This window comes from Camellia sinensis, chromosome 5 (genome assembly GCF_055761805.1).
Source record: "Camellia sinensis isolate YWXY chromosome 5, ASM5576180v1, whole genome shotgun sequence".
Classification (NCBI taxonomy): Eukaryota; Viridiplantae; Streptophyta; class Magnoliopsida; order Ericales; family Theaceae; genus Camellia; species Camellia sinensis.
Genome location: NC_138965.1, coordinates 207,086,947 through 207,108,606, shown reverse-complemented (window position 1 = coordinate 207,108,606; position 21,660 = coordinate 207,086,947). Strand labels below are relative to the sequence as shown.

At 33.8% G+C, this 21,660-nt stretch overlaps 2 protein-coding genes across 3 annotated transcripts; one reads left to right on the top strand and one right to left on the bottom strand.

Moving 5' to 3' along the window:
- Window positions 1–10,671: 10,671 nt before the first annotated feature.
- LOC114286704 (uncharacterized) lies at window positions 10,672–16,141 on the top strand. Of its 2 annotated transcripts, XM_028229909.2 has the most exons (9): window positions 10,672–11,226; window positions 12,506–12,592; window positions 12,707–13,174; window positions 13,449–13,584; window positions 13,804–13,966; window positions 14,481–14,609; window positions 14,946–15,140; window positions 15,753–15,875; window positions 15,972–16,141. In XM_028229909.2, the coding sequence occupies exons 1-9, from the start codon at window positions 11,037–11,039 to the stop codon at window positions 16,065–16,067; spliced, it is 1,587 nt and encodes a 528-aa protein (XP_028085710.2). In that variant the 5' UTR covers window positions 10,672–11,036; the 3' UTR covers window positions 16,068–16,141. The 2 variants fall into 2 exon arrangements, with proteins under 2 accessions (XP_028085710.2, XP_028085712.2); XM_028229911.2 differs by lacking the exon at window positions 14,481–14,609 and having other exon boundaries at window positions 10,692–11,226.
- A 208-nt stretch (window positions 16,142–16,349) lies between these two features.
- Window positions 16,350–19,804, bottom strand: LOC114286703 (uncharacterized). The gene has a single exon (XM_028229908.2). It carries the CDS (start codon window positions 18,628–18,630, stop codon window positions 16,702–16,704), a length of 1,929 nt encoding a protein of 642 aa, XP_028085709.1. The 5' UTR covers window positions 18,631–19,804; the 3' UTR covers window positions 16,350–16,701.
- Window positions 19,805–21,660: the final 1,856 nt, after the last annotated feature.

The following is a 21,660-nucleotide window of genomic DNA, read 5'->3' as shown; positions in this document are numbered from 1 at the left end:
TGTCTGTAGGAACCATTCACTAGCACTTTATGTTATTGTAACAAACATCAGAACAAGCATCAGATGCAAGTAGACATTTAGTAGTTGATACAATGTCAATTTTCTCTCTTGGGCAAGTTACTAATTTTGGTTCATCATGCCTTGTAGACAAATAACCAAACAAGTCATTAGCTAAAGCAACGGCCTGCTCACAAGACAATATGTTCTCCTTAAAAATAGCATTATTTCTTTGCTTCCAAATGACCCAAAGCACAGCAACAAGTTGGCCAATGCAATGCACATATTGAGCTTGTTTTCTCCATCCAACCAAGTAAAAATTAAAACAGGCTTTCCAATAGAAAAAATCCAAACCTAACTGGCTGCCTCTCCAAATCCTAAGTGAATTAGGACATTTTAAAAAACAAATGTTCTAGCGTCTCCTCCTTCTTAAAACACCATGGACATAGCGCATCATTCAACACCTTTCACCATTTCAACAGATGTCCAACTGAAAAAAATGTTATGAAGACATTTTCATAAAAATATAGCCCATTTAAGGGGTATTTTGAGCTTCCAAAGCCATAACCGAAGAGAATTATCTCGAGACATTACCCATTGCTTATGCATTATCAAACGTTCAATTGCCTGCCAATAATCGGACTTGACAAAATAATCCCTCGATTTTGTATAACTCCATACCAACTTATCAAGTACATTTTCAGCAGGCACATGAATACCTTGGATATGCTTAATGCAACATTTTGGATAAAACAATCTTAATGCTGTGTTTGGTTGGGGGATTTGGAGAGGGATTTGAAAAGGGAAAGAGAAAAGGTGTGTGAAACTAGGTGAAATATAGGCATGTTTTATTGACATTTCACCTACTTTTTCCGTTTCTATTTTCAAATTCCTCTTTAAATCCTTCAACTAAAAGATTCCATCGCCAAGCATATTTCTGCTAATCAATAAAATGAGAAACCGTAAGTGAAGATAAATGATTAGACAAGCCTTTCCCTATCTGTGGGTTATCAACTGAAGGGATCCATTGGTCTTCAAAGGGATTAATCTAATCCCCTGTTCCCACTACCCATTTCACCCCAAGCAAAAGCTAATCCCTACCCTCTAAAATACTCCTCCAGCCCCAAGATGCAATTGAACATGGTTTAACCTTATCAAACCCCTCCTACTACAATATCAATCCAAAAGCACTTGTGAGAGCAAAAAATCGGGATGAGAAAAAATCGGCCAAACTTGTTTGGCTAACAAAGCTCACTATCGGGCCACGCGGGCTCTAGCCAAAATTTGGATTGGCCCAAGAGTAAAAAAATTAGGCCCAGGTCTAGGGGATACTCAAGTCTCGGGCAAGCTGGTGGGCCAAACTTCAAGCTTGGGGCAGCCTGGGTAGGCCTGTCCATTTTTTTAATTGTTTTCTATTTTTTTCACCAAAGTTTTATTTTTTTCTATCAAAAATGACACTGGGTTTCGGGTGGATCGGGCTTCAAGCCGGGCCTTGAGCGGCCGGTGGGAAAGTGTAATTCACCTATTTGTATATTGCTTTCTTTCATTTTTTTTAAAAACTTTTTATTTTAAAGATTTGAAATTTTGCAAAAAAGTCTTTTTAGAATTATTTATCCAAATAACCCATTTCTACAGATCAATTTTAGATTGTTTTTTACTTTTCAAGTTTAAGGATTTAAAAAGTAAAAAATAAAAACCAAAAAAAGTCAAAAGAAAATTCTATAGCCTTTTATTTTTTAAGTTTATATCTAGTTTAGTTAAACGTAAAAATATTTAAAAAAAACTATTAAAATATAAAAAAAAAGTCAAAACAAAATTTATTAAAAAATAATTATTGCACTCTAGGATTGTTTGGTGTAATTTATTGGATTGCATTAAAAAAATGGTGCGAGAATAGTTGATACAATTTATATGACAAAAATAATTTAAATAAAATAATAATAATTAATTATTGAAAAACAGACAAATGAATTTTTAACTACTTCTAATTATTAATTTCTAACATATAAAAAATAAAAAATGCTATAGATCCCAAATGAATTATTAAATATTCTACCAAACCTCTCACATAGTTGTGGGATCCACACAAATCAGATTTTATAAGCAATCCTCCAGCTTTATGACTTTATAACCAATGCTACAAATGGCAAGACTCGAAAGGTTATTTATGTCTCGTTTGTGAATATATTATTTTAATAATTTTTTTATCAAAAAGGTATATAAAAAAATAAAAATACTTATGTGATAATTTATAATAATTTTTTGACAAAAACTAAAAGTTACCAAACGAAACCTTAGTGGTCTTGAAATAATAATTCACATCATTTATTACTTGAAATTTGTCAAGCCATCTTCTAAAAATCTCAATAAAAAAATATTGAATATCACATAGGGTCCATTTGGGAAGCAAATTTGGGCTAAAATAGTCATATAAGATAAAATTAATTATTTTAATCAAATAAAATAAAATGTTACATTTAACTCATAATTATTTATTTTTTTCTCATAAAAGTCAAAAATGCTAAAAAATCTATTCTAAAAGAGGCTTTTTAACCCCAATAGTCAAAAAATCAACCCACATTCCAAACAAACTCTATTTTAAGTAATCATATTAAGTTATGGCCAAAGCCCTTGTGACAAGTTGGCATATAATTACACTTTAGAGTATAGTGAAACAAAATTAAGAATTCAAATTGATGGAGCAAAGACCATCCTTTAAGTGATATATTAACTTTATTAACAAATTAATAAATCTAATTAGAATGTTGAAAAAAAAATATATATATATATATATATATTAAACTATGGTGTCACATAAACTTATATATATATTAAACTATGGTGTCACATAAACTTATCCTAAAATTACTAGATAATTTTTTTAAGAGACCTTCCAATGAAATCGAAATTTGAAATTACCATATACGTTTTATAATTAAAAAAATATTGTATAATTTTAATTTTTTGAGTTATAATTATAAAAAAAAATATTATAATTAAATACAATATGCCTCTATTTGTGAAGTGAGTTGACTTTTTAACTTTTTAATTTTTTTGGCTATTTTAACCTAGACTAAAAAGTTTAGTTTGGGAAAAACTTTTTGGTTTTTTTGATTTTTTTTGTGAAAGAAGAGTGTAATGATTATGGATTAGATGTGATGTTTTGTTTTTTGTGATTAAAATTGTCTATTTTGGCTCCGTTTGGCAAGAGCTAAACGAGGTTTTTTTGGTTATTTTAGCCACAAAAGACAAAATAGGCTATTTTAGCCACAAAAAATAAAATATCACATCCAACCCATAATCATTACATTCTTCTCTCACAAAAAAAGCCGAAAAAGTTAAAAAACTAAAAAGTCCTTCTCAAACCAAACTTTTTAGTCCAGACTAAAATAACTAAAAAAGCCAAAAAGTCAAAAAGCTAACCCATTTTCCAAACAGAGACTTTGTCTTTTGTAGCTAAAATAGTCACTTTAATCCTTTCCAAATACGACAATGATACGTAGCTCAAATTTGTGGCTCAAAAGTGGTTCAAATAGCCAAAACGACGTCGTTTTGAGTACAGAACAACATAAAAATGGCCAAAACGACGTCGTTTTAGCCATTTGAACCACTTTTGAGCCACAAAATTTGAGTTACGAGACATTTTTCTTCCAAATAATGCCAATTATAACAACATGAATTATATTTAAAATAATATTATAATTAAAAAAATTATATAAATAAAAATGCATATGATTCACTTTTTTAAAAAAGTATATTAAAATTTTCTTTCGCATATATATTTGTTTGATGGACTGTCTTTTCATATTGAGATGAGGGTTGTTGAGATTTTGATGACTTCATTATGATTTACGCTTGGCAGTTGAGAGAAATATGTTATGATACTCTTGTTGTCAAATCAATTGAACCCCTCAAATCGGAGAAGTTATTGGTTGGTTTGGACAACCTCAAGAGTTGTTCTAATGGTATTGGCTTGGTTTGGGAAGTGGGTTGGCTTTTTGGCTTTTTGGCTTTTTTGGTTATTTTAGTCTGGGCTTAAAAGCTTGGTTTGGGAAGGACTTTTTGACTTTTTGGCTTTTTTGAGTTTTTTTGTGAGAGAAGAATGTAATGATTATGGGTTGGATGTGATGTTTTGTTTGTTATGGCTAAAATAGCCTATTTTGTTTTTTGTGGCTAAAATAGCCAAAAAAGCCTCCAACATCACTTGCCAAACAGAGGCAATAATTAATTTGGTGAAATTTATAAATTTATATTGAGGTTAAGTTTGATATTTTTAAAAAAAATCAAAAAAATTTAAAAATTATTATTTTATTTAAGTCATATTATTTTATTTAAATCACATCAACTCTCTACCTCATCACTTCAAACTTAATTCATATTTTATAAAAAAGTCAAAAAGTGTACTTATTTAGAACCTCTCAAATAATCCTTGAATGATTGAAAAATATAAAAAGACATGATAAATTATAATTAATAAAAGATAGGACTACATAACATTTATTTTAAGGTTAATGGGTGGTTTGAGATGTTCTAAATAAGTGTATTTTTTTACTTTTTATGAAATATAGGTGAGGTTAGGACTGAAAATGAACTGAGCCGTTTGTGAACAGGTTCGAGCTCGGCTCGGTAAAAATTCGTTCGAACTCGATTTGTTATTTTTTTTTTTTTGCGTTCGAACTCGAACTCGTTAAATTTTTAATAAATAAGTCTAAATATTTCAAAGCTCGGCTCGTTTAATATTTATTATTTATATATTAAATAATATAAAAATATGTATAAAAAATAAGAGAAATATGCTATTAATATATTTAAAAATATAAATGTAAATAATAGTTAACTATAAATAGTACATTTTATATAATAGTGGTAGCAGATATTATTATTTTAGTAAAATATGAAAAAAAATTTAGTATGTTTATTTATATTGTATATATAATTGTATAATTAAAGTTTTAATTGTAACTTTAGTCTCACATGCAAGTATAAATTTATAAATTTTTTGGCTCGTTAAGGCTCGTGAACAGACTCGAGCTCGAGTCGAACCTAAGTTAACTCGGCTCAAGCTCAGTTCGTTAAATTTTTATTCAGCTCGAGCTTGAGCTCGAATTCGTTAAAATCTTAATAATTAAGTCCAAACATACTAAAACTCGGCTCGGCTCAGCTCGTTTATAGCCCTAGGTGGGGTATAAGTTGGGTTTAAACTAATATAGTGGAGAAGCGATGTGACTTAAATAAAATGATATGAATTTAGATATGATAGTGATCTTTTGACTTTTTTAGATTATAACAAACAAGACCTCATTAATAATTTTTCATAAAATGAAAAATTATTTGGTATTTCTGTGGGCATGATCACGTTTAGTGAAGAAAATAAAATAAGACATGTTAATTTATGATTAATAAAAAAATATGAGGCACGTGATGTACCTTAACCACAAAATAATTTTCCCCTGAAACCGGGCTTGTCATGTGGTTGAATTTTTGGACATAAAAGGGTCCTCCAATTCCTTCACTCCATGCCCAAAGACTTGTCACACGCTTCCTATTCGGTCAATTTTAGGTGAACTCAGCTTCACCACGCAACGTATTTTGCTCCCGTTTGGAGTCAATTTTAGTTGATTTTTTAATTTTTTAAAATTATTTTAATTTGATTAAAAAAAATTATGTTTGGAATAGTAATTAGCTTTTTTTCCTTTAGTTAATTTAATAGTTGTGAGAAAAAAAAAATTATAATTTAAAGGGAAAATTGGTCTAGGGTCCCTCTCCCACTTTTCGTAAAGGAAGAGATCCACAAAATTATTTTTTGATGTCTAAGGTCCTCCCATCTATCACAGAGAAATTCAGCCCCCTTCCTTTTGTCTACTCTCACTCGTCACCACGATTAAACACGCACAGAGAGAGAGAGCCATGTCGTCGGAAGATGTGTCTGTGGAAAGGTTTAGGGAGGTTCTCGCGGAGCTTGATCGACGGAGAGAAGCTCCACGGCACAATCACAGTCACCGACGGACAAAGTTCTCAATCCATCTACAACCGAGATTGGGAAAATTTACAAGGAATTGAATGTTCAGCTACACACAGATGCTACGCAGGCTTTGGGGAAGATTGCAATCTCTCTCTCTCTCTTTCTACATATATATATGTATATATCTTCATCCTCAATCTCCATCTTCCTCTATTAACTGGTTCATTCCATATCTTGTATAGTTCTTCATCAAGCTCAATTACTATATTTCCCATTTTGAAGATTCTTCCCCGAAGAAGAACAATAGGGCAAATGTGTATAAAAGTGCAGTGTATTGAATCAACTCCTACATCTACTCAATCTATTACATAGAACTTGGCCTGAACAATCTCTCATTAAATCATGAGAGAGAGAGAGAGAGAGAGAGAGCCAACCCATTTTCTTTGTAGAGATTTTTTGTCTAGAGAAATTCTCTGAGATTTTGGCCACCGTGTAAATTTTCTCTGAGAAATTCTCTGGGAGGTTCTAGAGAAAATTTCTCTGGACAGAAAATTCTCTGGTCATATTTGCCACTTACCAAAGTGCTCTGGTGGTATGAAGCTTTTAAAAAATTACATAATTTAAAATACTTTTTGTCTATTGAATTGGTGGCTTGCTGTTGTTTTTCCTGGTTTTCTATGTACTAATGTCATGTATATTTGCTATAGGCAAGGGTGAGTCCTAGTGTTGTGGTCTATGCTCAACTTTCAAAGCTTGATGGGGTTCTGGGAAAGTTCCATGCCTTACACTGCTTGGAAATGTTTAGGGTGGCAAAATGGTTTTTCCACTGGTATGTATTAATGTGTTTCATGAAATTTCATATTGAATGTTCTGAGCTATGATATTCTTGCAGAAAATGTGTCGGTAGAAGCATATGGAAGGGAGAGAAATTTGAAATTTCTCTGGAGAGTCCATGAAAGGCCAAGGAGGCCAGAGAAATTTTCAAATTTCTCTGGAGTGTTGAGTCCAGGAAGGCAGAGAAATTTACAGTGGGAGGTTTAGGGAAGGTCAGCTGAGGCTTGAAAACGTTTCTAGAAAGTACTTGGCAGACTGCAACGAAGCTTCAACATCCAAATTAGGATCCAACTGTACCGAAGCTGCAAGGTTGTGGTCTGTCTTGGAGCTCATGTCCCAAGAATTTCTCAAATTTCTCTGGATTCAACCCAGAGAAATTTGAATTTTCTTTGGATTCAACCCAGAGAAAATTCAAATTTCTCTGGGTTCATTTTGACCCGTTTCTTTCGAGGCGAGCAAGGGGGTCTAACTCTAAATTGCCTCTTGTTGATCCAACTCAACCGAAGCTGCAAGGTTGTTGTCTATTATACATATAAAAATTAGGCTAGAGTGGCAATTTTTCTAATTACTCTCTCTCTCATGCTGTTGCTTGGTATATCTAACATGAAATTTTTGGTTTTTCAGGTGATGTTGAAGCTTCTTTGAGTTGGTGTCCCAGTATTTTTTGAATTCATTGATTTTTTTTTCAATTGTTTGGGCTTGATTTTCTTGGCTGGTTTTGTTTTTTAATTTCTTCTTCATTCATCCGTGAATTAATAGTTGTAAATGCTACTGACACCGCCAATCTATAAATATAACTATCCTTTCTTGTTGCAGTACACAAAACATAAAAGGTCAGAACGTTGAGTTCACAGGTTTCATTGAGTTTTCACAGGTTTAATCGTGTCTAAGATGAAAATATTGCACTGAAGAGAGGAAGAGAATTTCTCTAGATTGAATTTTCTCTGGATTGAATTTTCTCTGGTCGAATTTTCTCTGATCGAATTTTCTCTGGACTGAAATTTCTCTGGATTGATGTTGAGGGACCTTAGACATCATGAAAATAGTTGATGTCCTTTATAATATAAAATCATAATATCAAGGACCTTAAAAAAAATACCCCAAATTTAAATATAATATTTTATCTGATTAATTATTTTAACTTATTTCATTTTTATTAATTATTTTAGTCTACACTCAACTTGCCAATCAGAGCAATGTTAATTTTTTTTTTTATTCAAAATTTACCAAATGATCCCGTGCAATTCACAGTCATGTGAGTGTTTGATAAAAGAAAAATGCCTAAGACCTCCAGTGGGGGTCACTGGGGGGGGGGGGTCGTGTGTGTAGGCCTGTGATTGGCTCAAAAAAAAAATAATTTTTTTTTTTGTTTCAATGAATGGCAACGCGCCACGTCACTGGGGGTCTAAAGCAGCGCTGTTGATAAAATCTTTAGTAGAAATTTTGAAATCTTTAACATTTTTATTTTATCAATTGTTTGAATTTTTCTCAAATTCAAACATTTGAATTTGTGAATTTACAGAATTCGTGAAGTTTAGGGGTTGTTTGGAATGACCTAAATAAGTGCACTTTTTGTCTTTTTACAAAAAGATGTACAGAAAAATATAGAGGTGATGTGATAGAAAAAAGATAAAAAGATAGATTATTTTGTGTATGTCAAACTTGGCCTTATTACGGTTTTTATTTTGATATCAATCCGATTATCATTTTTTTTTTGTCTCTGAAAAAATAAACAACAAAAATATTTTTAAAATTAAACCATCAAAAATTTTTTTTTAGACAAACATAATAAAATAAAAATGTTACAATTTATTGATCTAATTTTTCTCATTAATGATATAGACGATGAGTCTTATAAAATAAAAAAATTTAAATCATTAAAATGAGACCCATAATAAACTTTATGATCCCTCCAAGTTCTTCCAAATTAATATTTAAATTTACGACAGTCTAACCCTTTATCAAGTGAACCCTCTTGTAACTATAATTTTAAAAAATAAATTTATTTAGACATTTTAACCCTTTATTTAGTTATTACTAAAATTTCCACTAGCTAATATCAAATTATGATCCAAATTGGTAAAATGTTGGTCATTGAAGATGGAATGACATTTTTGATTTTTTTTATTAAAATTATTTTCTACCAAAATGTCTCATGAAATAAAATTGTTCATTAAAATTGACATAATGAGGGCATTTGGTTTGGTAATTGTATTTTTCTTTTTGGTGTGAGGTCTAAACTCATATGAAAAAAAGTTTGATATCTTTATAGGCTTAGACTTGGTAACTTTGGTATATTGTTTTATTTTGGGTTCGTTTGGGAAGTGGGTTGATTTTTTAGCTATTTTAGCCCGTGGCTAAAAAGTCTCGTTTGAAAAAGGCTTTTTAATTTTTTAAATTTTTTTGTGAGAAAAAGAATGTAATGATTATAGGTTAGATCTAATGTTTTGTCTTATTGGGCTAAAATAGTCTATTTTATCTTATATGGCTATTTTAGCCCCAACTCATCTTCCCAAACAAGCCTTACTTCTAACTATTGTGAGTTAGTAAAAAAGTTAAAAAGTTACTAAAAAAATCAAAAAGCTAACAACTCATACCAAAAAGTCAAAAATTTAATTTTTTCTCTACTTTTTGTACATCTTTTTGTAAAAAATCAAAAAATCATCCCAAACATTACATTATATTTTAATCAAAAAGTTAAAAAAATTACTAAAAAAACTTATTCCCAAACGAGGTTAGTACTTTCTCTGATGATGTAAAACCCACAACTTATATGGAAAGAAGTTTGATATTATTTGTAGGCTAATGAGTTTCGTATATTGTTTGACTTTGTTAACTTTTTAACTATTGTGAATTAATAGTCTTATTTGATGATATAAAATTTTATTATATTTGTAAAACTCTCTTATAGATTGACAATATATAATTGCTATAGCGAGTTGCACATTACATAATAATTTAGGTCTCGTTTAACAATTCCACTCTTTAGTTTAAAAGATAAAAAATTACTAAAAAAATTAAAAAATTAACAATTTATATATATAAAAAAATTTATTTTCTCTACCCTTTGCATTTGTTTTTTTGTTGGTAAAAAGTGAAAAATTCATTCCAAATAAAATGATTGATTTTAGAATAGACTATTTTAATAATTTTTTAGTCTATTGGTTAAAATATGAGATGAAAAAAATTACTTATGTTTGGGATAATTTTTTTATTGTTTATGAAAAAAGGTGTAAAAAGTAAAGAGGAAATGAATTTTTTGACTTTTTTGTATAATTTTTTTGACTTTATAACTTTTTAAATCATTTTTTTTACTATTATAAGATGTTGAAATTTAATTTTTTTTTATTTCATTAGTCTATTTTTAAAATTTCTGACTATTTAACCTAGTTAAAAATTTTCGTTTGAAATTTTTTTTATTTTTTTATAATTTTGTAAAAAAATGAAAATAATTATAATTTAAATATAATATTTAATTTTATTTTTTAATAAATTAAATTAGTACCAACCATCTAACAAAAAGGAGGAAGGCTTTATTAAGTCCGGTTTTTTTTTTATTATTATTATTATTTTAGTCAAAAATAAATAAATAAATAAAATAAATTTTTTTAATTTAATAAGATAAAATATCCCATTTAACTTATAATTATTATATTTTTTCGTTCACAAAAATTTAAAAAATTTATCTCAAAAAAAAACTTTTAACTTAAAACTAAAATAATTAAAGTGAATCCACATCCCAAACCAACTCTCGGTTTCAAAAGGACAGGAAAAGCGATCGGCGTGTGAAAATCACTCCCCCGCACGTTCGGGTTACCCATAATTCAGGCACGTGTCGATCAAACACCAAGGATCAGGTCCCTCCCACTATTTAGCTTAGATTAGATCCATCTGCCATACATACACACGCACCCAACTGCCGTCACTGTAAGCGCTTTCCAATCTCTCTCTGTTCACAATTTAAAATTTTCAATTTCTTCTCGTTCTTCTTCTTCGTCTTCTTCTTCTTCTTCTTTCTTAGCTCTGAAAAATTACATACATTATTTATAGATAGAGACACAAAACAACCTCCACCGGTGATTGATGTTCTCTTCTCTCTGCATATTGTGATTCTCATGATCAATGCGATTTCTGATTGAGATAGTTGTGGTAGATTTGTGAATTTTTTGTTTTTATCTACCTCTCTCTATATCTCTCTCTCTCTAGAGCGAGAACGAGTGACATTCTCTCTCTCTAGAGAGCTATGGGAGCTTGCGTGTCGTCGCCCGAAGGTTGCGTAAGGGTTCGATTAAGTTCGTCGAAGAAGAAGTGGTGTCGGAAGAGAAAAAAATCAATTCAGCCAAGAGTTTCGTCTCGCTTCTCTCATGGATCGCCTGGCCGGGTCGATAAGCCCTCTCCTCTTGATCGCTCCTACCACAATCCCACTTTTCATGGTTCTCTCTCTCTGTCTCTCTCTCTCAATTAACATGTATAATTAGGGGTTTTGATATAGAATTTGCTTTGAAAATTGATTATATTTGGATTTGTAGCTAGCTGCATTATTATTATAAATAATTTTATTTATTTATTTTTTTTGTGACAAGTTTGTTATTGCAAAGCTGTTATGTTAGCTCTGTTGAGATGAAATTGTGCAATTTTAGATATGGATGGGGGGGAGGGAGGGTTTTTCTATGAAGGCCTGAAGAGAGAACAATGGCTTAGACATGGATGCGGTTTATATATCATCAGCATTGTAATCTGGCCTAGTTACTTATTTACAAAACGTGGATCTTGTAAATGAATACCTCATGCATTGACCTTGAAGAAATTTTAAGAATTGCCTTACAGTGTCTGTCTAGTTGCTGGGGTTGACCTCTTTGAGCCAGATTCTTAGCTTTCTGGGAGACAAGTTGAGTCTAGGGGTCTGATCTTAAAAGTGATGTGGGTAACTTTTTTTTTTTTTTTTAAATGTTCATTATGGACTAAAAAGTATAATGTATTTGAGATTCAGGGGTTTTGGAGGGTCATTGAGCTTACTCCTTGAGCCAAAGAAAAGAGTTGTACTCGGGTTAGTATTACGAGTCTCGTATGTTTCAATATGAGCAACGGTGGATGTTTCTCATCTTGGTCATTTGGGTTTTGCATAATGCATCCTTAATGTGAATGACAAAAAAAAAAAAAGAAGACTTGAGAAGTGGGGAGCTCTACAGGGTGGTTGAATTTATGTGTGCAAGCCAGTGGTTTGAGGAATTAAGTTCTAATGTGAGTGGCTTAATCATACACACAGCTTAGGTGCATGTCTTGTTGGGGTGAGCCTCAGATCAATATTTTAGTTGATTCCTTGGATTTCTTCCTTGTATCCATGGGGGAATGCCTTACAAGTCTTTTAGCTTGAACAAGCCTAACCGGTTTCAAGAAATTATTTTTATGTGGAAATCATGTATAACAGAAAGTGTTAAGGTAGTCCTCGTCAAATTGTAGAATTTTTCTATGCCAAATGTTATATCATTCTTTTATATGCACTACATTTTTATTACAATATCTTCATATAGTTGGAGCTTTGGAAGCTTTGAATTGGTTTATATATTTTGATTTTGGTAAGTTTGTATTGCTTAGACATTGCCTCATCTCGAAACTATGTATAACTGCTACTATAGCTGCTTGATTCCATGTGAAGTTTTTGTTATCTTTTGCAGTTGTTCTTACCTCATTTTTATTGCAATGTAATGGCAGTTGCAGGGAGTAATGAGGAGGCATGGTTTGATTCTGTTGTGGTACTTGAGTCTGACTGTGATGAGGATTTCCAGAGTGTGCAGGATGGTATAATATCTGAAGTTATTGTTTTTCAATGAGATTTGAATTTTGTTTCTTGTTCTGTTTTTGATTAATCAATAATGTTTCTAGCTAATTATGGGGTACATTTTCTATCTGCAGATGTTCTATCTCTGAGTGGTCTTGAAGCTGCATCAGTATCAAGTATTGATTCTCTTAGAGAAGCTAATCATGGAGACTCTACTGTCAATGCCTCTTCTGCTGATCAGCTTCAGAGGCCAGGGGACTCGTCAACAGGAAATTCTGCACACAACTCTGTCAAAGAAGTTGCTAAAAATTCAACACATTCGGATGATGTTAATGGCAAACCAAAATCTGTAGAACCTCTAAATGAAGAAAGGCAACCTGTGTTCCGGGATGAGGTGTCCTCAACGGATGAAGGTGCTGGCAGGGAGGGACTGTTGGATAATTGTGGAATTCTTCCAAACAACTGTCTTCCTTGTCTTGCTTCTACTGTTCCATCAATTGACAAGAGAAGGTCATTGACCTGTAGTCCACCAAGTGCAAAGAAAAAGGGTACCTTAAAACTTTCCTTCAAATGGAGGGAAGGACATCCTAGTGCTGCTTTACGTGAGTACTATTACTGTTGTCTTCTTGTAGTTTTGATAACTTGGAGAACAACATATAAATACATATAGTATGCGAATAGTTATTTTACTATCATTCTCAAGATTATTATTGCTAGTGCTCTCAGTTCCAAATCTCCTAATTAAAATTTTGAATTGGACATATACATATTTGTTAATTGTCCATTGTAATGGCATTTTGTTATGAATTGTATGCTATTTCGATCCTAAGAAGGTAGCAGCGTGTATGAATTTTACTTAATTAATTTTTTTTGCAGTTTCTTCGAAGATGCTTCTGCAAAGACCGATAGCTGGTTCTCAAGTACCATTTTGCCCAGTAGACAAGAAGATGTTTGATTCTTGGTCACATATTGAACCAAATACATTCAAAGTTCGGGGCGAGAACTATTTTAGGTACAAAAACAGTACTAAGTTGGTTCATACTTATACATTCATAGAACATCTTCTTTCATATAGATACATATGAAAGCAAATACACACATATATGCACAAAATACATATGTATATATGAATAAAGGCATGCAGAGCTCTGTAATTTATAATTCACATTGGTGACTTGTCTGTGATATCTAAGTGCATTTCATATGGAAACTCTTTTTTGCTTTATGGCAGGGATAAAAAGAAGGATTTTGCTCCTAATTATGCCGCATATTATCCATTTGGAGTTGATGTATTCTTGTCTCCCCAGAAAATTGATCATATCGCTCGGTTTGTGGAACTTCCTGTTATTAATTCTTCTGGAATACTTCCACCCATCCTTGTTATAAATGCTCAGGCATGTCCACCTTTTATTTTTGATTACGTGCACTCAATGTTTATTTTTGTGCTGTGGTTAAGGATTTAAAGCAGTTTTCATGTGCTTGGAGATATCAATATTGCAAAACTCTGTTTATTCCAAGAAGCACAAATATTTAGTCATTACTGAACTGACTTGACTAGACTTTTCTGTTCACATTCTTACCCGTTGCACGTCTCCAGCTTCTTCCTTGTCCAAGACTTTTTGTTGACAAACCATCTCCAGTTGACTTTTCCTTACATTGTCTATGAATGATGCTGCCTTCCAATTTAGTGAATCCCTTCTTCACTGTATTTCTACTATTGTCACAAGTGTTAGTCTCTAGTCCGTGTTTCTAACTGTGTGGCTTGAATAGGAACTTTGAATTTCAAACAGTTCATTTCTCTGAGACTTGAGTCTTTTTCTTTTTTCCCCCTGGGCAGAATTGTCCCCTACTATTGTTGCTATTCTCCTCCCATCTCTTGATACTGATATATTTCTTTTGGTCCTACAGATTCCACTTTATTCTCCTTCTCTTTTCCAGAGTGAAACTGATGGGGAAGGGATTAGTATCGTTTTGTACTTTAAGCTTTCGGAAAGTTACTCTAAGGAACTTTCATCCAATTTTCAAGAACACATCAGAGTAAGATGAAATGTTATATATTTTCGTTTCAGTGTTTTTGTGATGTACAATTGTTACAGATTATTATTATAATTGGAAAATCTGGTGTTGCCAATGAAGAACATCTTGTGGATTCTTTGGAACATTGTTGTTGTAAATGGTTCATTTCTATAATGTGATGCTAACGACTAGCACACTGCATTTCTGTAATGATGATCTTTCAATCTGACATATATATGATTCTTTGTCTTTTCTGTTGTCTAGACTGGAAGGTCATTTTTTTGGTTTTCTGTTATTTATATGCCCTGAACCGCCATAACTAATGAGGTAATGTCCATTTTCTTCCTTCTGGAACAGAGGATAATTGATGATGAAGTAGAAAAAGTCAAAGGTTTTCCTGTAGATGCAATTGTACCCTTCCGGGAAAGGTTGAAAATATTGGGTCGTGTAGTAAATGTGGAAGACCTTCATTTAAGTGCAGCGGAGAGGAAGCTTATGCACGCTTATAATGAAAAACCTGTTCTTTCACGTCCTCAACATGAATTCTTCTTGGTAAGTTCAGAAAAAAATCCTAAATATGAAAAATCCAATTCATCATGTTAGTTTTATACAACCTTTTACTTTTGTACATTTCAGTTCAAAATGATGGTATTTGATGTTTTATGATAAACTAGACTTAAGTTTGTTTGAGATAATGTGAAATTTGCATCGATGTTGTTATGATATATGCTCACAGTTCTGTGTTCATCACTCTTTCATCCAGATATGGTCCCATCTTATTTGTTACGGTTTCACGTCATCAGCATATTTAATATACATTTATTTTGCATGGATTTTTGGGTTTAGTCTGTTAGATTACAAAAATTAGCCTTTAATCTGCTGACAGTGGGACCTCAAAGTTGGAAAATCTTAAAAAAATTCTAAAAATTGTATTCAGTTTAACAAAATCGTAAGATAAACAAAGTACATCATCTAACATTGTGCATATCCGGGCACTTTAACTGAAAATTTGTGTCACTCAGAAGTCATGGTATTGTGTATTTGGTAGTTGACACTCAACCTGATGCTGTGTTGTATTGTGAAAATCAAGAATTCTAGAAAACTATAAAAACATTGCTTTTTCAGCATGCTTTCATTCTCAGTGACACTACGAATTTTCTACAGGGAGAAAATTATTTAGAGATTGATTTGGATATGCATAGATTCAGTTACATCTCTAGGAAAGGGTTCGAAGCGTTCCTAGATAGACTAAAGCTCTGCATCTTGGATTTTGGCCTCACAATTCAGGTAAGTTTAACCTCTCATTCTTCTTCTTCTTTTTCGACATCAGGTAGGGTTTTGCAAGCATTACTAACAATAAATTTTGTCTGCACTGTAAATCAGGGGAACAAAGCTGAAGAGTTGCCGGAGCAGATCCTATGTTGTGTACGGTTAAATGGAATTGATTATGTGAATTATCAGCAACTGGGATTGAGTTAGTGTCCCTTTGAATAAAGTCAACGAACACTGTAAGGATTGAAGTTAATATCTAATAAAAGGCTAATTTTTATAAATGCATTTGTGACATCTTATTTTCTCGTTCTTAACTTTTGCTTCGCCTCCAATTACTGATGGTATATGTTTATATCTGTATAAAACACATCTAACAAATGGTACAAGTCTTAGGCGCTGTTTGGGAAGTTTATTTTTTGGTTTTTTTTTTTCACTATAAGACAAATTGGTTATAAAACAAAAAAAAAAAAAACAAATCCAAACAAAATATTACATCAAATTCTATAATCATTTCACTTTTTCTCTCACAAACATTACATCCAACCACAAAAAAATTCAACTATCTTTCCAAACACAAAAAAAATTCATAATATCCTACAACTAAAAAAATCTACAAAAACATTCACTTTCCAAACACCCACTTAGACAGGAAGAGAAAGCATGTTCTTGAATACTACCATTTTTGAATGCCATAATGTTCACTAAGGTGCTTTAGTACATATACTAGTGTGAATGTGGCTTGGCTTGCCTGCTTCTATATAGAACACACCTTAGATACTCTGGAGAGATATGTTTTTTCTTGAATAATTAACAATTTATAATTGATTAAGATATTTGGAGTTCAAGCCTTGCAGGGAATAAGAGGTTTTCCACATAGGCCTCTGTTTCCGGTGTATGAGCTATTAGGAAAATCACTTAGAGGCTTCCCAGATGGAATTTCTCCCACCAGAAGATTATCCGACAAATCCAATTCTGTCAGCCTTTTCAACTTCAAAAACCCGTTAGGTATCTCACCGGTAAATCGATTTTTCTGCAACTTAAGCCTCTCTAAGGAGCTTAGAGTTGCCATAGAATCCGGTAAGTCGGAACCTATCTCATTGCAACTCAAATCCAAACTCTGCAACCCTTCCAACTGCCCTACAGAGCTTGGTAACCTACCTTTGAGATTGTTATGTGATAAATTTAGATACCGAATCTCATGTTGTGTTCCTTTCCCAATCTGTTCAATACCATCCGAGAATGTATTATCTGAAAGATCTACATATGTTAATGACCAACCTTCAAAGACTTGATTTATTGGTCCTCTTAGCTTATTTGAGTGTAGGTCGAGCACGCCCAAGCTTTGAATGTCTGTAATAGTAATAGGGATATTCGAAACCAGCGAATTCCTTGAGAGGTTCAGCAAGTAGAGCTGTGTAAGGCTCCCTAGCCATTCAGGTATTGTTCCCATAAGTTGGTTAGCCGACAAGTCCAGTTCCAATAACGAACTATGAGTCGATCCCAATAATTCTGGGATTTCCCCTTGGATCCCACATCCAGCTAAGTGAATCCCGTCGAGGGACTGCAATCCCACAAGCCACTCGGGTATGGATGAAAGGTTTAACTGGTTGAATGATAGATCAAGTATTTGAAGATTTTGAAGTGAAGATATCTCGCTAGACAATGGTGATTGAATCATGTTATGAGAGATACTCAAAACCAGAAGCTGTGAGAGCTGACCTATTGATCTTGGTATTTGACCAGATAACTGGTTGTCACTCAAATACATCTCCGACAATGATGACAAATTACCCAAACTCGAAGGCAGAGTCCCTTCAAGCCTGTTGTTAGAGAGAGAGACTCTTTGGAGGGAGGTTAGGTACCCAAAGGTTTCTGGTATCGTTCCGGTGAGATGGTTGTCGTGCAGACTGAGAAATCCAAGGGATGGCATTTGATCAGAGCTTGCAGGAAATGGGATATCCCCCGCAAGATTGTTGGTGTTCAAGTAGATAATTGAAATGGCAGTTAAGTTGGTTACTGAAACTGGGATTTTCCCGTTCAAGAAATTGCTCGAAAAATCAAGCTCTTCCAAAGCCTGCAAATCACCAATCCTCACCGGTATATGACCAGAAAGACAATTTTCTTGAAGATTCAAACTCACCAGATTTGTGAGGTTTGTTATAGAATCCGGTATTGAACCTGAAAATCGATTGGAATGTAGATGGAGTCTTGTAAGACATTTAAGACTTCCAAGACTTAGAGGGAGATACCCAGAAAATCTGTTCTGATTCAGAAACAGTTCTTCAAGTTTTGACAGCTTTCCAATGCTTTCTGGCAATGGACCAGTGAGATTGTTGCCGAAGAGCCAGAGCTTTCGGAGCTCTGGCAAGTGAAAACCGATCGATGTTGGGATGTTTCCGATTAGCCTGATGAGCCCACTAAGATCAATGACTTGAAGAGAGGTGAGGTGGGTTATGGAAGGCGAAAGCCGGCCTTCCATGATAATCTGCAGAGGAGCGTCATTGCGGGTAATCAACCCCGGGAGGTTAATTTCTGTCACTCTCCCAGTTGTGTTGTCGCAGGAAATGCCTTCCCAGTTGCAGCAGCTTCGGCCAAGCCACTTCGCAAGGCGGCCGGAGGTGTCGAGGCGAATTCCGGCCTTGAAATCCGTTAGAGCCTTGAGGTCATTGGGGTTGCAGGCTTCACCAACTATTCCAAGAGCAAGGATCAGAAGAAGCCATAGCAGGAGATGGGATTTCATTTTCTGTGGAGTTTGGGATAATGGTCTCATTGATGATTTGTTCACCGAGAAAAAGAATTAATAGTTTGCAGGTAACACACTCAATACTTACTATTGCAGGTTACAGGCTTGAATCATGGAAAATAATTAGTGTTGGTCAAAGATATCAGTGACCTTTTCTTTTTATGTCATCTTTTTTCTGTTCTTTAGTTAAGTAGGGGGAAAACAATCATTGATGTATCTGAATTATGATGTGTACAACTAGGGTAAAAAATTCAATTGCTTTGGCTATTAAAAAAATTGGTAGGTGTAGTCATATTAATGGTTTTGTGTAGTGGTAAAGTAGGGTCACAGGGGTGTTTGGCAGTGGTTTTACAAGCAGTTTATAATTTATTTTAATTTAAAAGTTTGAGATAGATTATTTGGTACAATTTTTGCTTATAATTTATTAGATAGAAATAACTTAAATAAGTTAAAAAAATTAATTTTCCAGAAGCTAAGAGAATATTTTTAGTTTCTGTTTTTTGATTATCAATTTTTAATTTAAAATAATTTTTATCAAACACCTCAATTGTGTAGTAAATAGGGTCAATTCCAGACCCAGGCAGGAGTTCAAGTGGTGTTGAGAGGGTGTGGGATCTCATGTTTGAGTTTAAGGAGAGATATGATGTCGTAATCTAATTATTAACTTGTTAATATCTGAAAAAATATATAAATTAAAAAAGTAAAATGGAGCAGATTCTTGTGGACTGAATAGTACTGTTCAGTCTGTCAAGCGTCCGCGAATTTCAAATCGATAATCTACAGTGTTGATTTTTTTAAAATCTCAACATATTATCTAATAATCAAAGTTACGTTAGTTTGAAGCCAGGGTGATATCACTTCTCTCAATAGTTGCAAATGATTAACATTTATATGTTGTAAGTTGTCCTAAAGTGCCAAAACATATGACCTAAGAAGCTGCAATTATGCCCAGTGGATCAACTGAAAGGGGATCATGGTTCGGAAGAGAGGATCTGGGATGCTGATCGACCCGATTTGCTTCTAGAGGAGAGACGATCCATTAGGGAGGAGGAGGCTCAGCATCGGCAGTCATCTGGGGTACGAGAGGCTGTGGATATGGATCGCGAGATGAATTCTTCGAGGACTAATCAGTTTCGACTAACGAGGGACGAGATTTAGCTAGGATTAGCCAATTTCGTGAATGGATCTATCGAGGATCTGCAAAAAACAGAGGGGAATATGGAAGAGTGGGTTGATGAAAGGATAGAGGATGTGAACAATGCTGATTTGGTGAGTCTCATAGTTGATGATAGATGTTTTGAGCCTAACGAAGTGCTGTAAGCTTTGGAAATGTATGGGTCTGAGACGAGCTCTGAGTTTGTCTCTGGTTCAGAAGGCGATGGAGGTGATCAAGAGGAGTATGATTTTCAGTTGTGTAATCTCTTTAAGGATCAAGGCACTGTTGAGAATTAGGAGGCCGAGGGTGTCTCTGAAACAATGGATCATGTCAGTGACACTATTATCCAAGATTCCACAGTTCTATCATCTGAGAGGGGTAACATTGCTAGTCAAATCTTTTCTTCTCTTGGGGATGGGGTAAGGGGATCTCAGAGTCAGGGTCTTGATGGTTCTATTAGGGGAATGGATGATCAAGGAGTCTTGCTAGATATTTCCAGAGCCATGATGATTGGCTCTACTATTAATCCTGTGTCCTATAATGCTAACATTCTTGTAGGCCAAGTAAATGATGCTCAAGCGAGAGATTCTGTTAATCATATGCCCAGGAGAAGCTGTGTTTTTAGTGAAGTGAGGGATAGTGAGGTTGAAACAGAGCATTGGTTGATGAAGTTAAGCAAGTATGCGTCTTGTCCTATTGAGGAAAATGAAATACCTCTTTTCAAGCATTTGCTTCAAGTTATGGGGCTTTCGTTAGTAAAGGGAGGGGATTAGTGGAAAGGAATTTAGTGTCTCTAGGGGAGAGTGTGTTAGAAGGGGAGGGGCCTCGGTTAGAAGGGGGGCTAGGGAGTTAAGAAACTTGGTGAGCACAATTAATTATGATAAGAGACATGAGGAGGTTAAGGGTGGTAATGTTTCTCAATGAATATTGTTAGTTAGAATGTGAGGGGTTTGGGCTCCTGGAAGAAGAGAGAGGTCATTAGGGATTTTTTTAGGAAGCATCAACCTGATATAGTCATTTTTCAAGAAACTAAAATGGAAGCTTGTGATAGGAATTTCATTAAAAGTGTTTGGGGAGTTAGGCATAAAAAGTGGGCTTTTGTACCATCAGTGGGAAGGTCTTGAGGTTTTTTTGTGTATTTGGGATGAGAGGGTGGTTTTTGATTGTGACTCATTAGTTGGAGAGTTTTCATAATCTGTTAGGTTCAGAAATTTAGATAATAGTGAGTGGTGGTTGTTGGTGGTATATGACCCAAATTGTCCCGCTAAGAGACAGGCTTTGTGGGAGGAGTTAGGTGGGTTATATGGATTATGCTACCCCAATTGGTGTTTAGGAAGGGATTTCAATGTGGTTAGGAAGGTTTCAGAGAAGCTTAATGGAGGTAGAATCAATAGGAGTATGAGAGATTTTAATGGGTTCATTAAAGGATGTGAGTTGGTGGATCCTCTTTTATTTAATGCAAGATTCATATGGTTTAATCTTAGAGAAAGTAGGGTATGTTCTAGACTGGATAAATTTTTATTTTCTTTGGGTTGGGAGGGGGTTTTCCCCAATGTGAGACAAGAGGCGTTTCCAAGATTGGTGTCCGATCATTGTCCCATTATGATCGAGAGTTGTCCTTTTAGGTTTGGTCCGGTCCCATTTAGGTTTGAGAATATGTGGTTGGATCATCAATTATTTAAGGAGAACTTTGTGGGGTGGTGGACTAATGCTAGATGTCACAAGTGGGAGGGTTTTAAATACATGAGAAAGTTGAAGGTCATTAGCTTTGGAATAGGGAGGTGTTTGGAAATTTGGAATCATCTAAACTTCAAGTTATGGGTAAAATGGAGAAGATAGATTCTTTGGAGATGCAGGGGAATGAGGTCGAGTATTTGAGGAGAGAGGGGAGGGAGCTAGAC

Coding starts and splice junctions, on each gene's coding strand:
- LOC114286704 (XM_028229909.2), top strand. CDS start 11,037: ATGGGAGCTTGCGTGTCGTCGCCCGAAGGTTGCGTAAGGGTTCGATTA. Junction 13,175..13,448: donor ACATCCTAGTGCTGCTTTAC/GTGAGTACTATT, acceptor TTTTTTTTGCAG/TTTCTTCGAAGATGCTTCTG. Junction 13,585..13,803: donor CGGGGCGAGAACTATTTTAG/GTACAAAAACAG, acceptor GCTTTATGGCAG/GGATAAAAAGAAGGATTTTG.
- LOC114286703 (XM_028229908.2), bottom strand. CDS start 18,630: ATGAGACCATTATCCCAAACTCCACAGAAAATGAAATCCCATCTCCTG.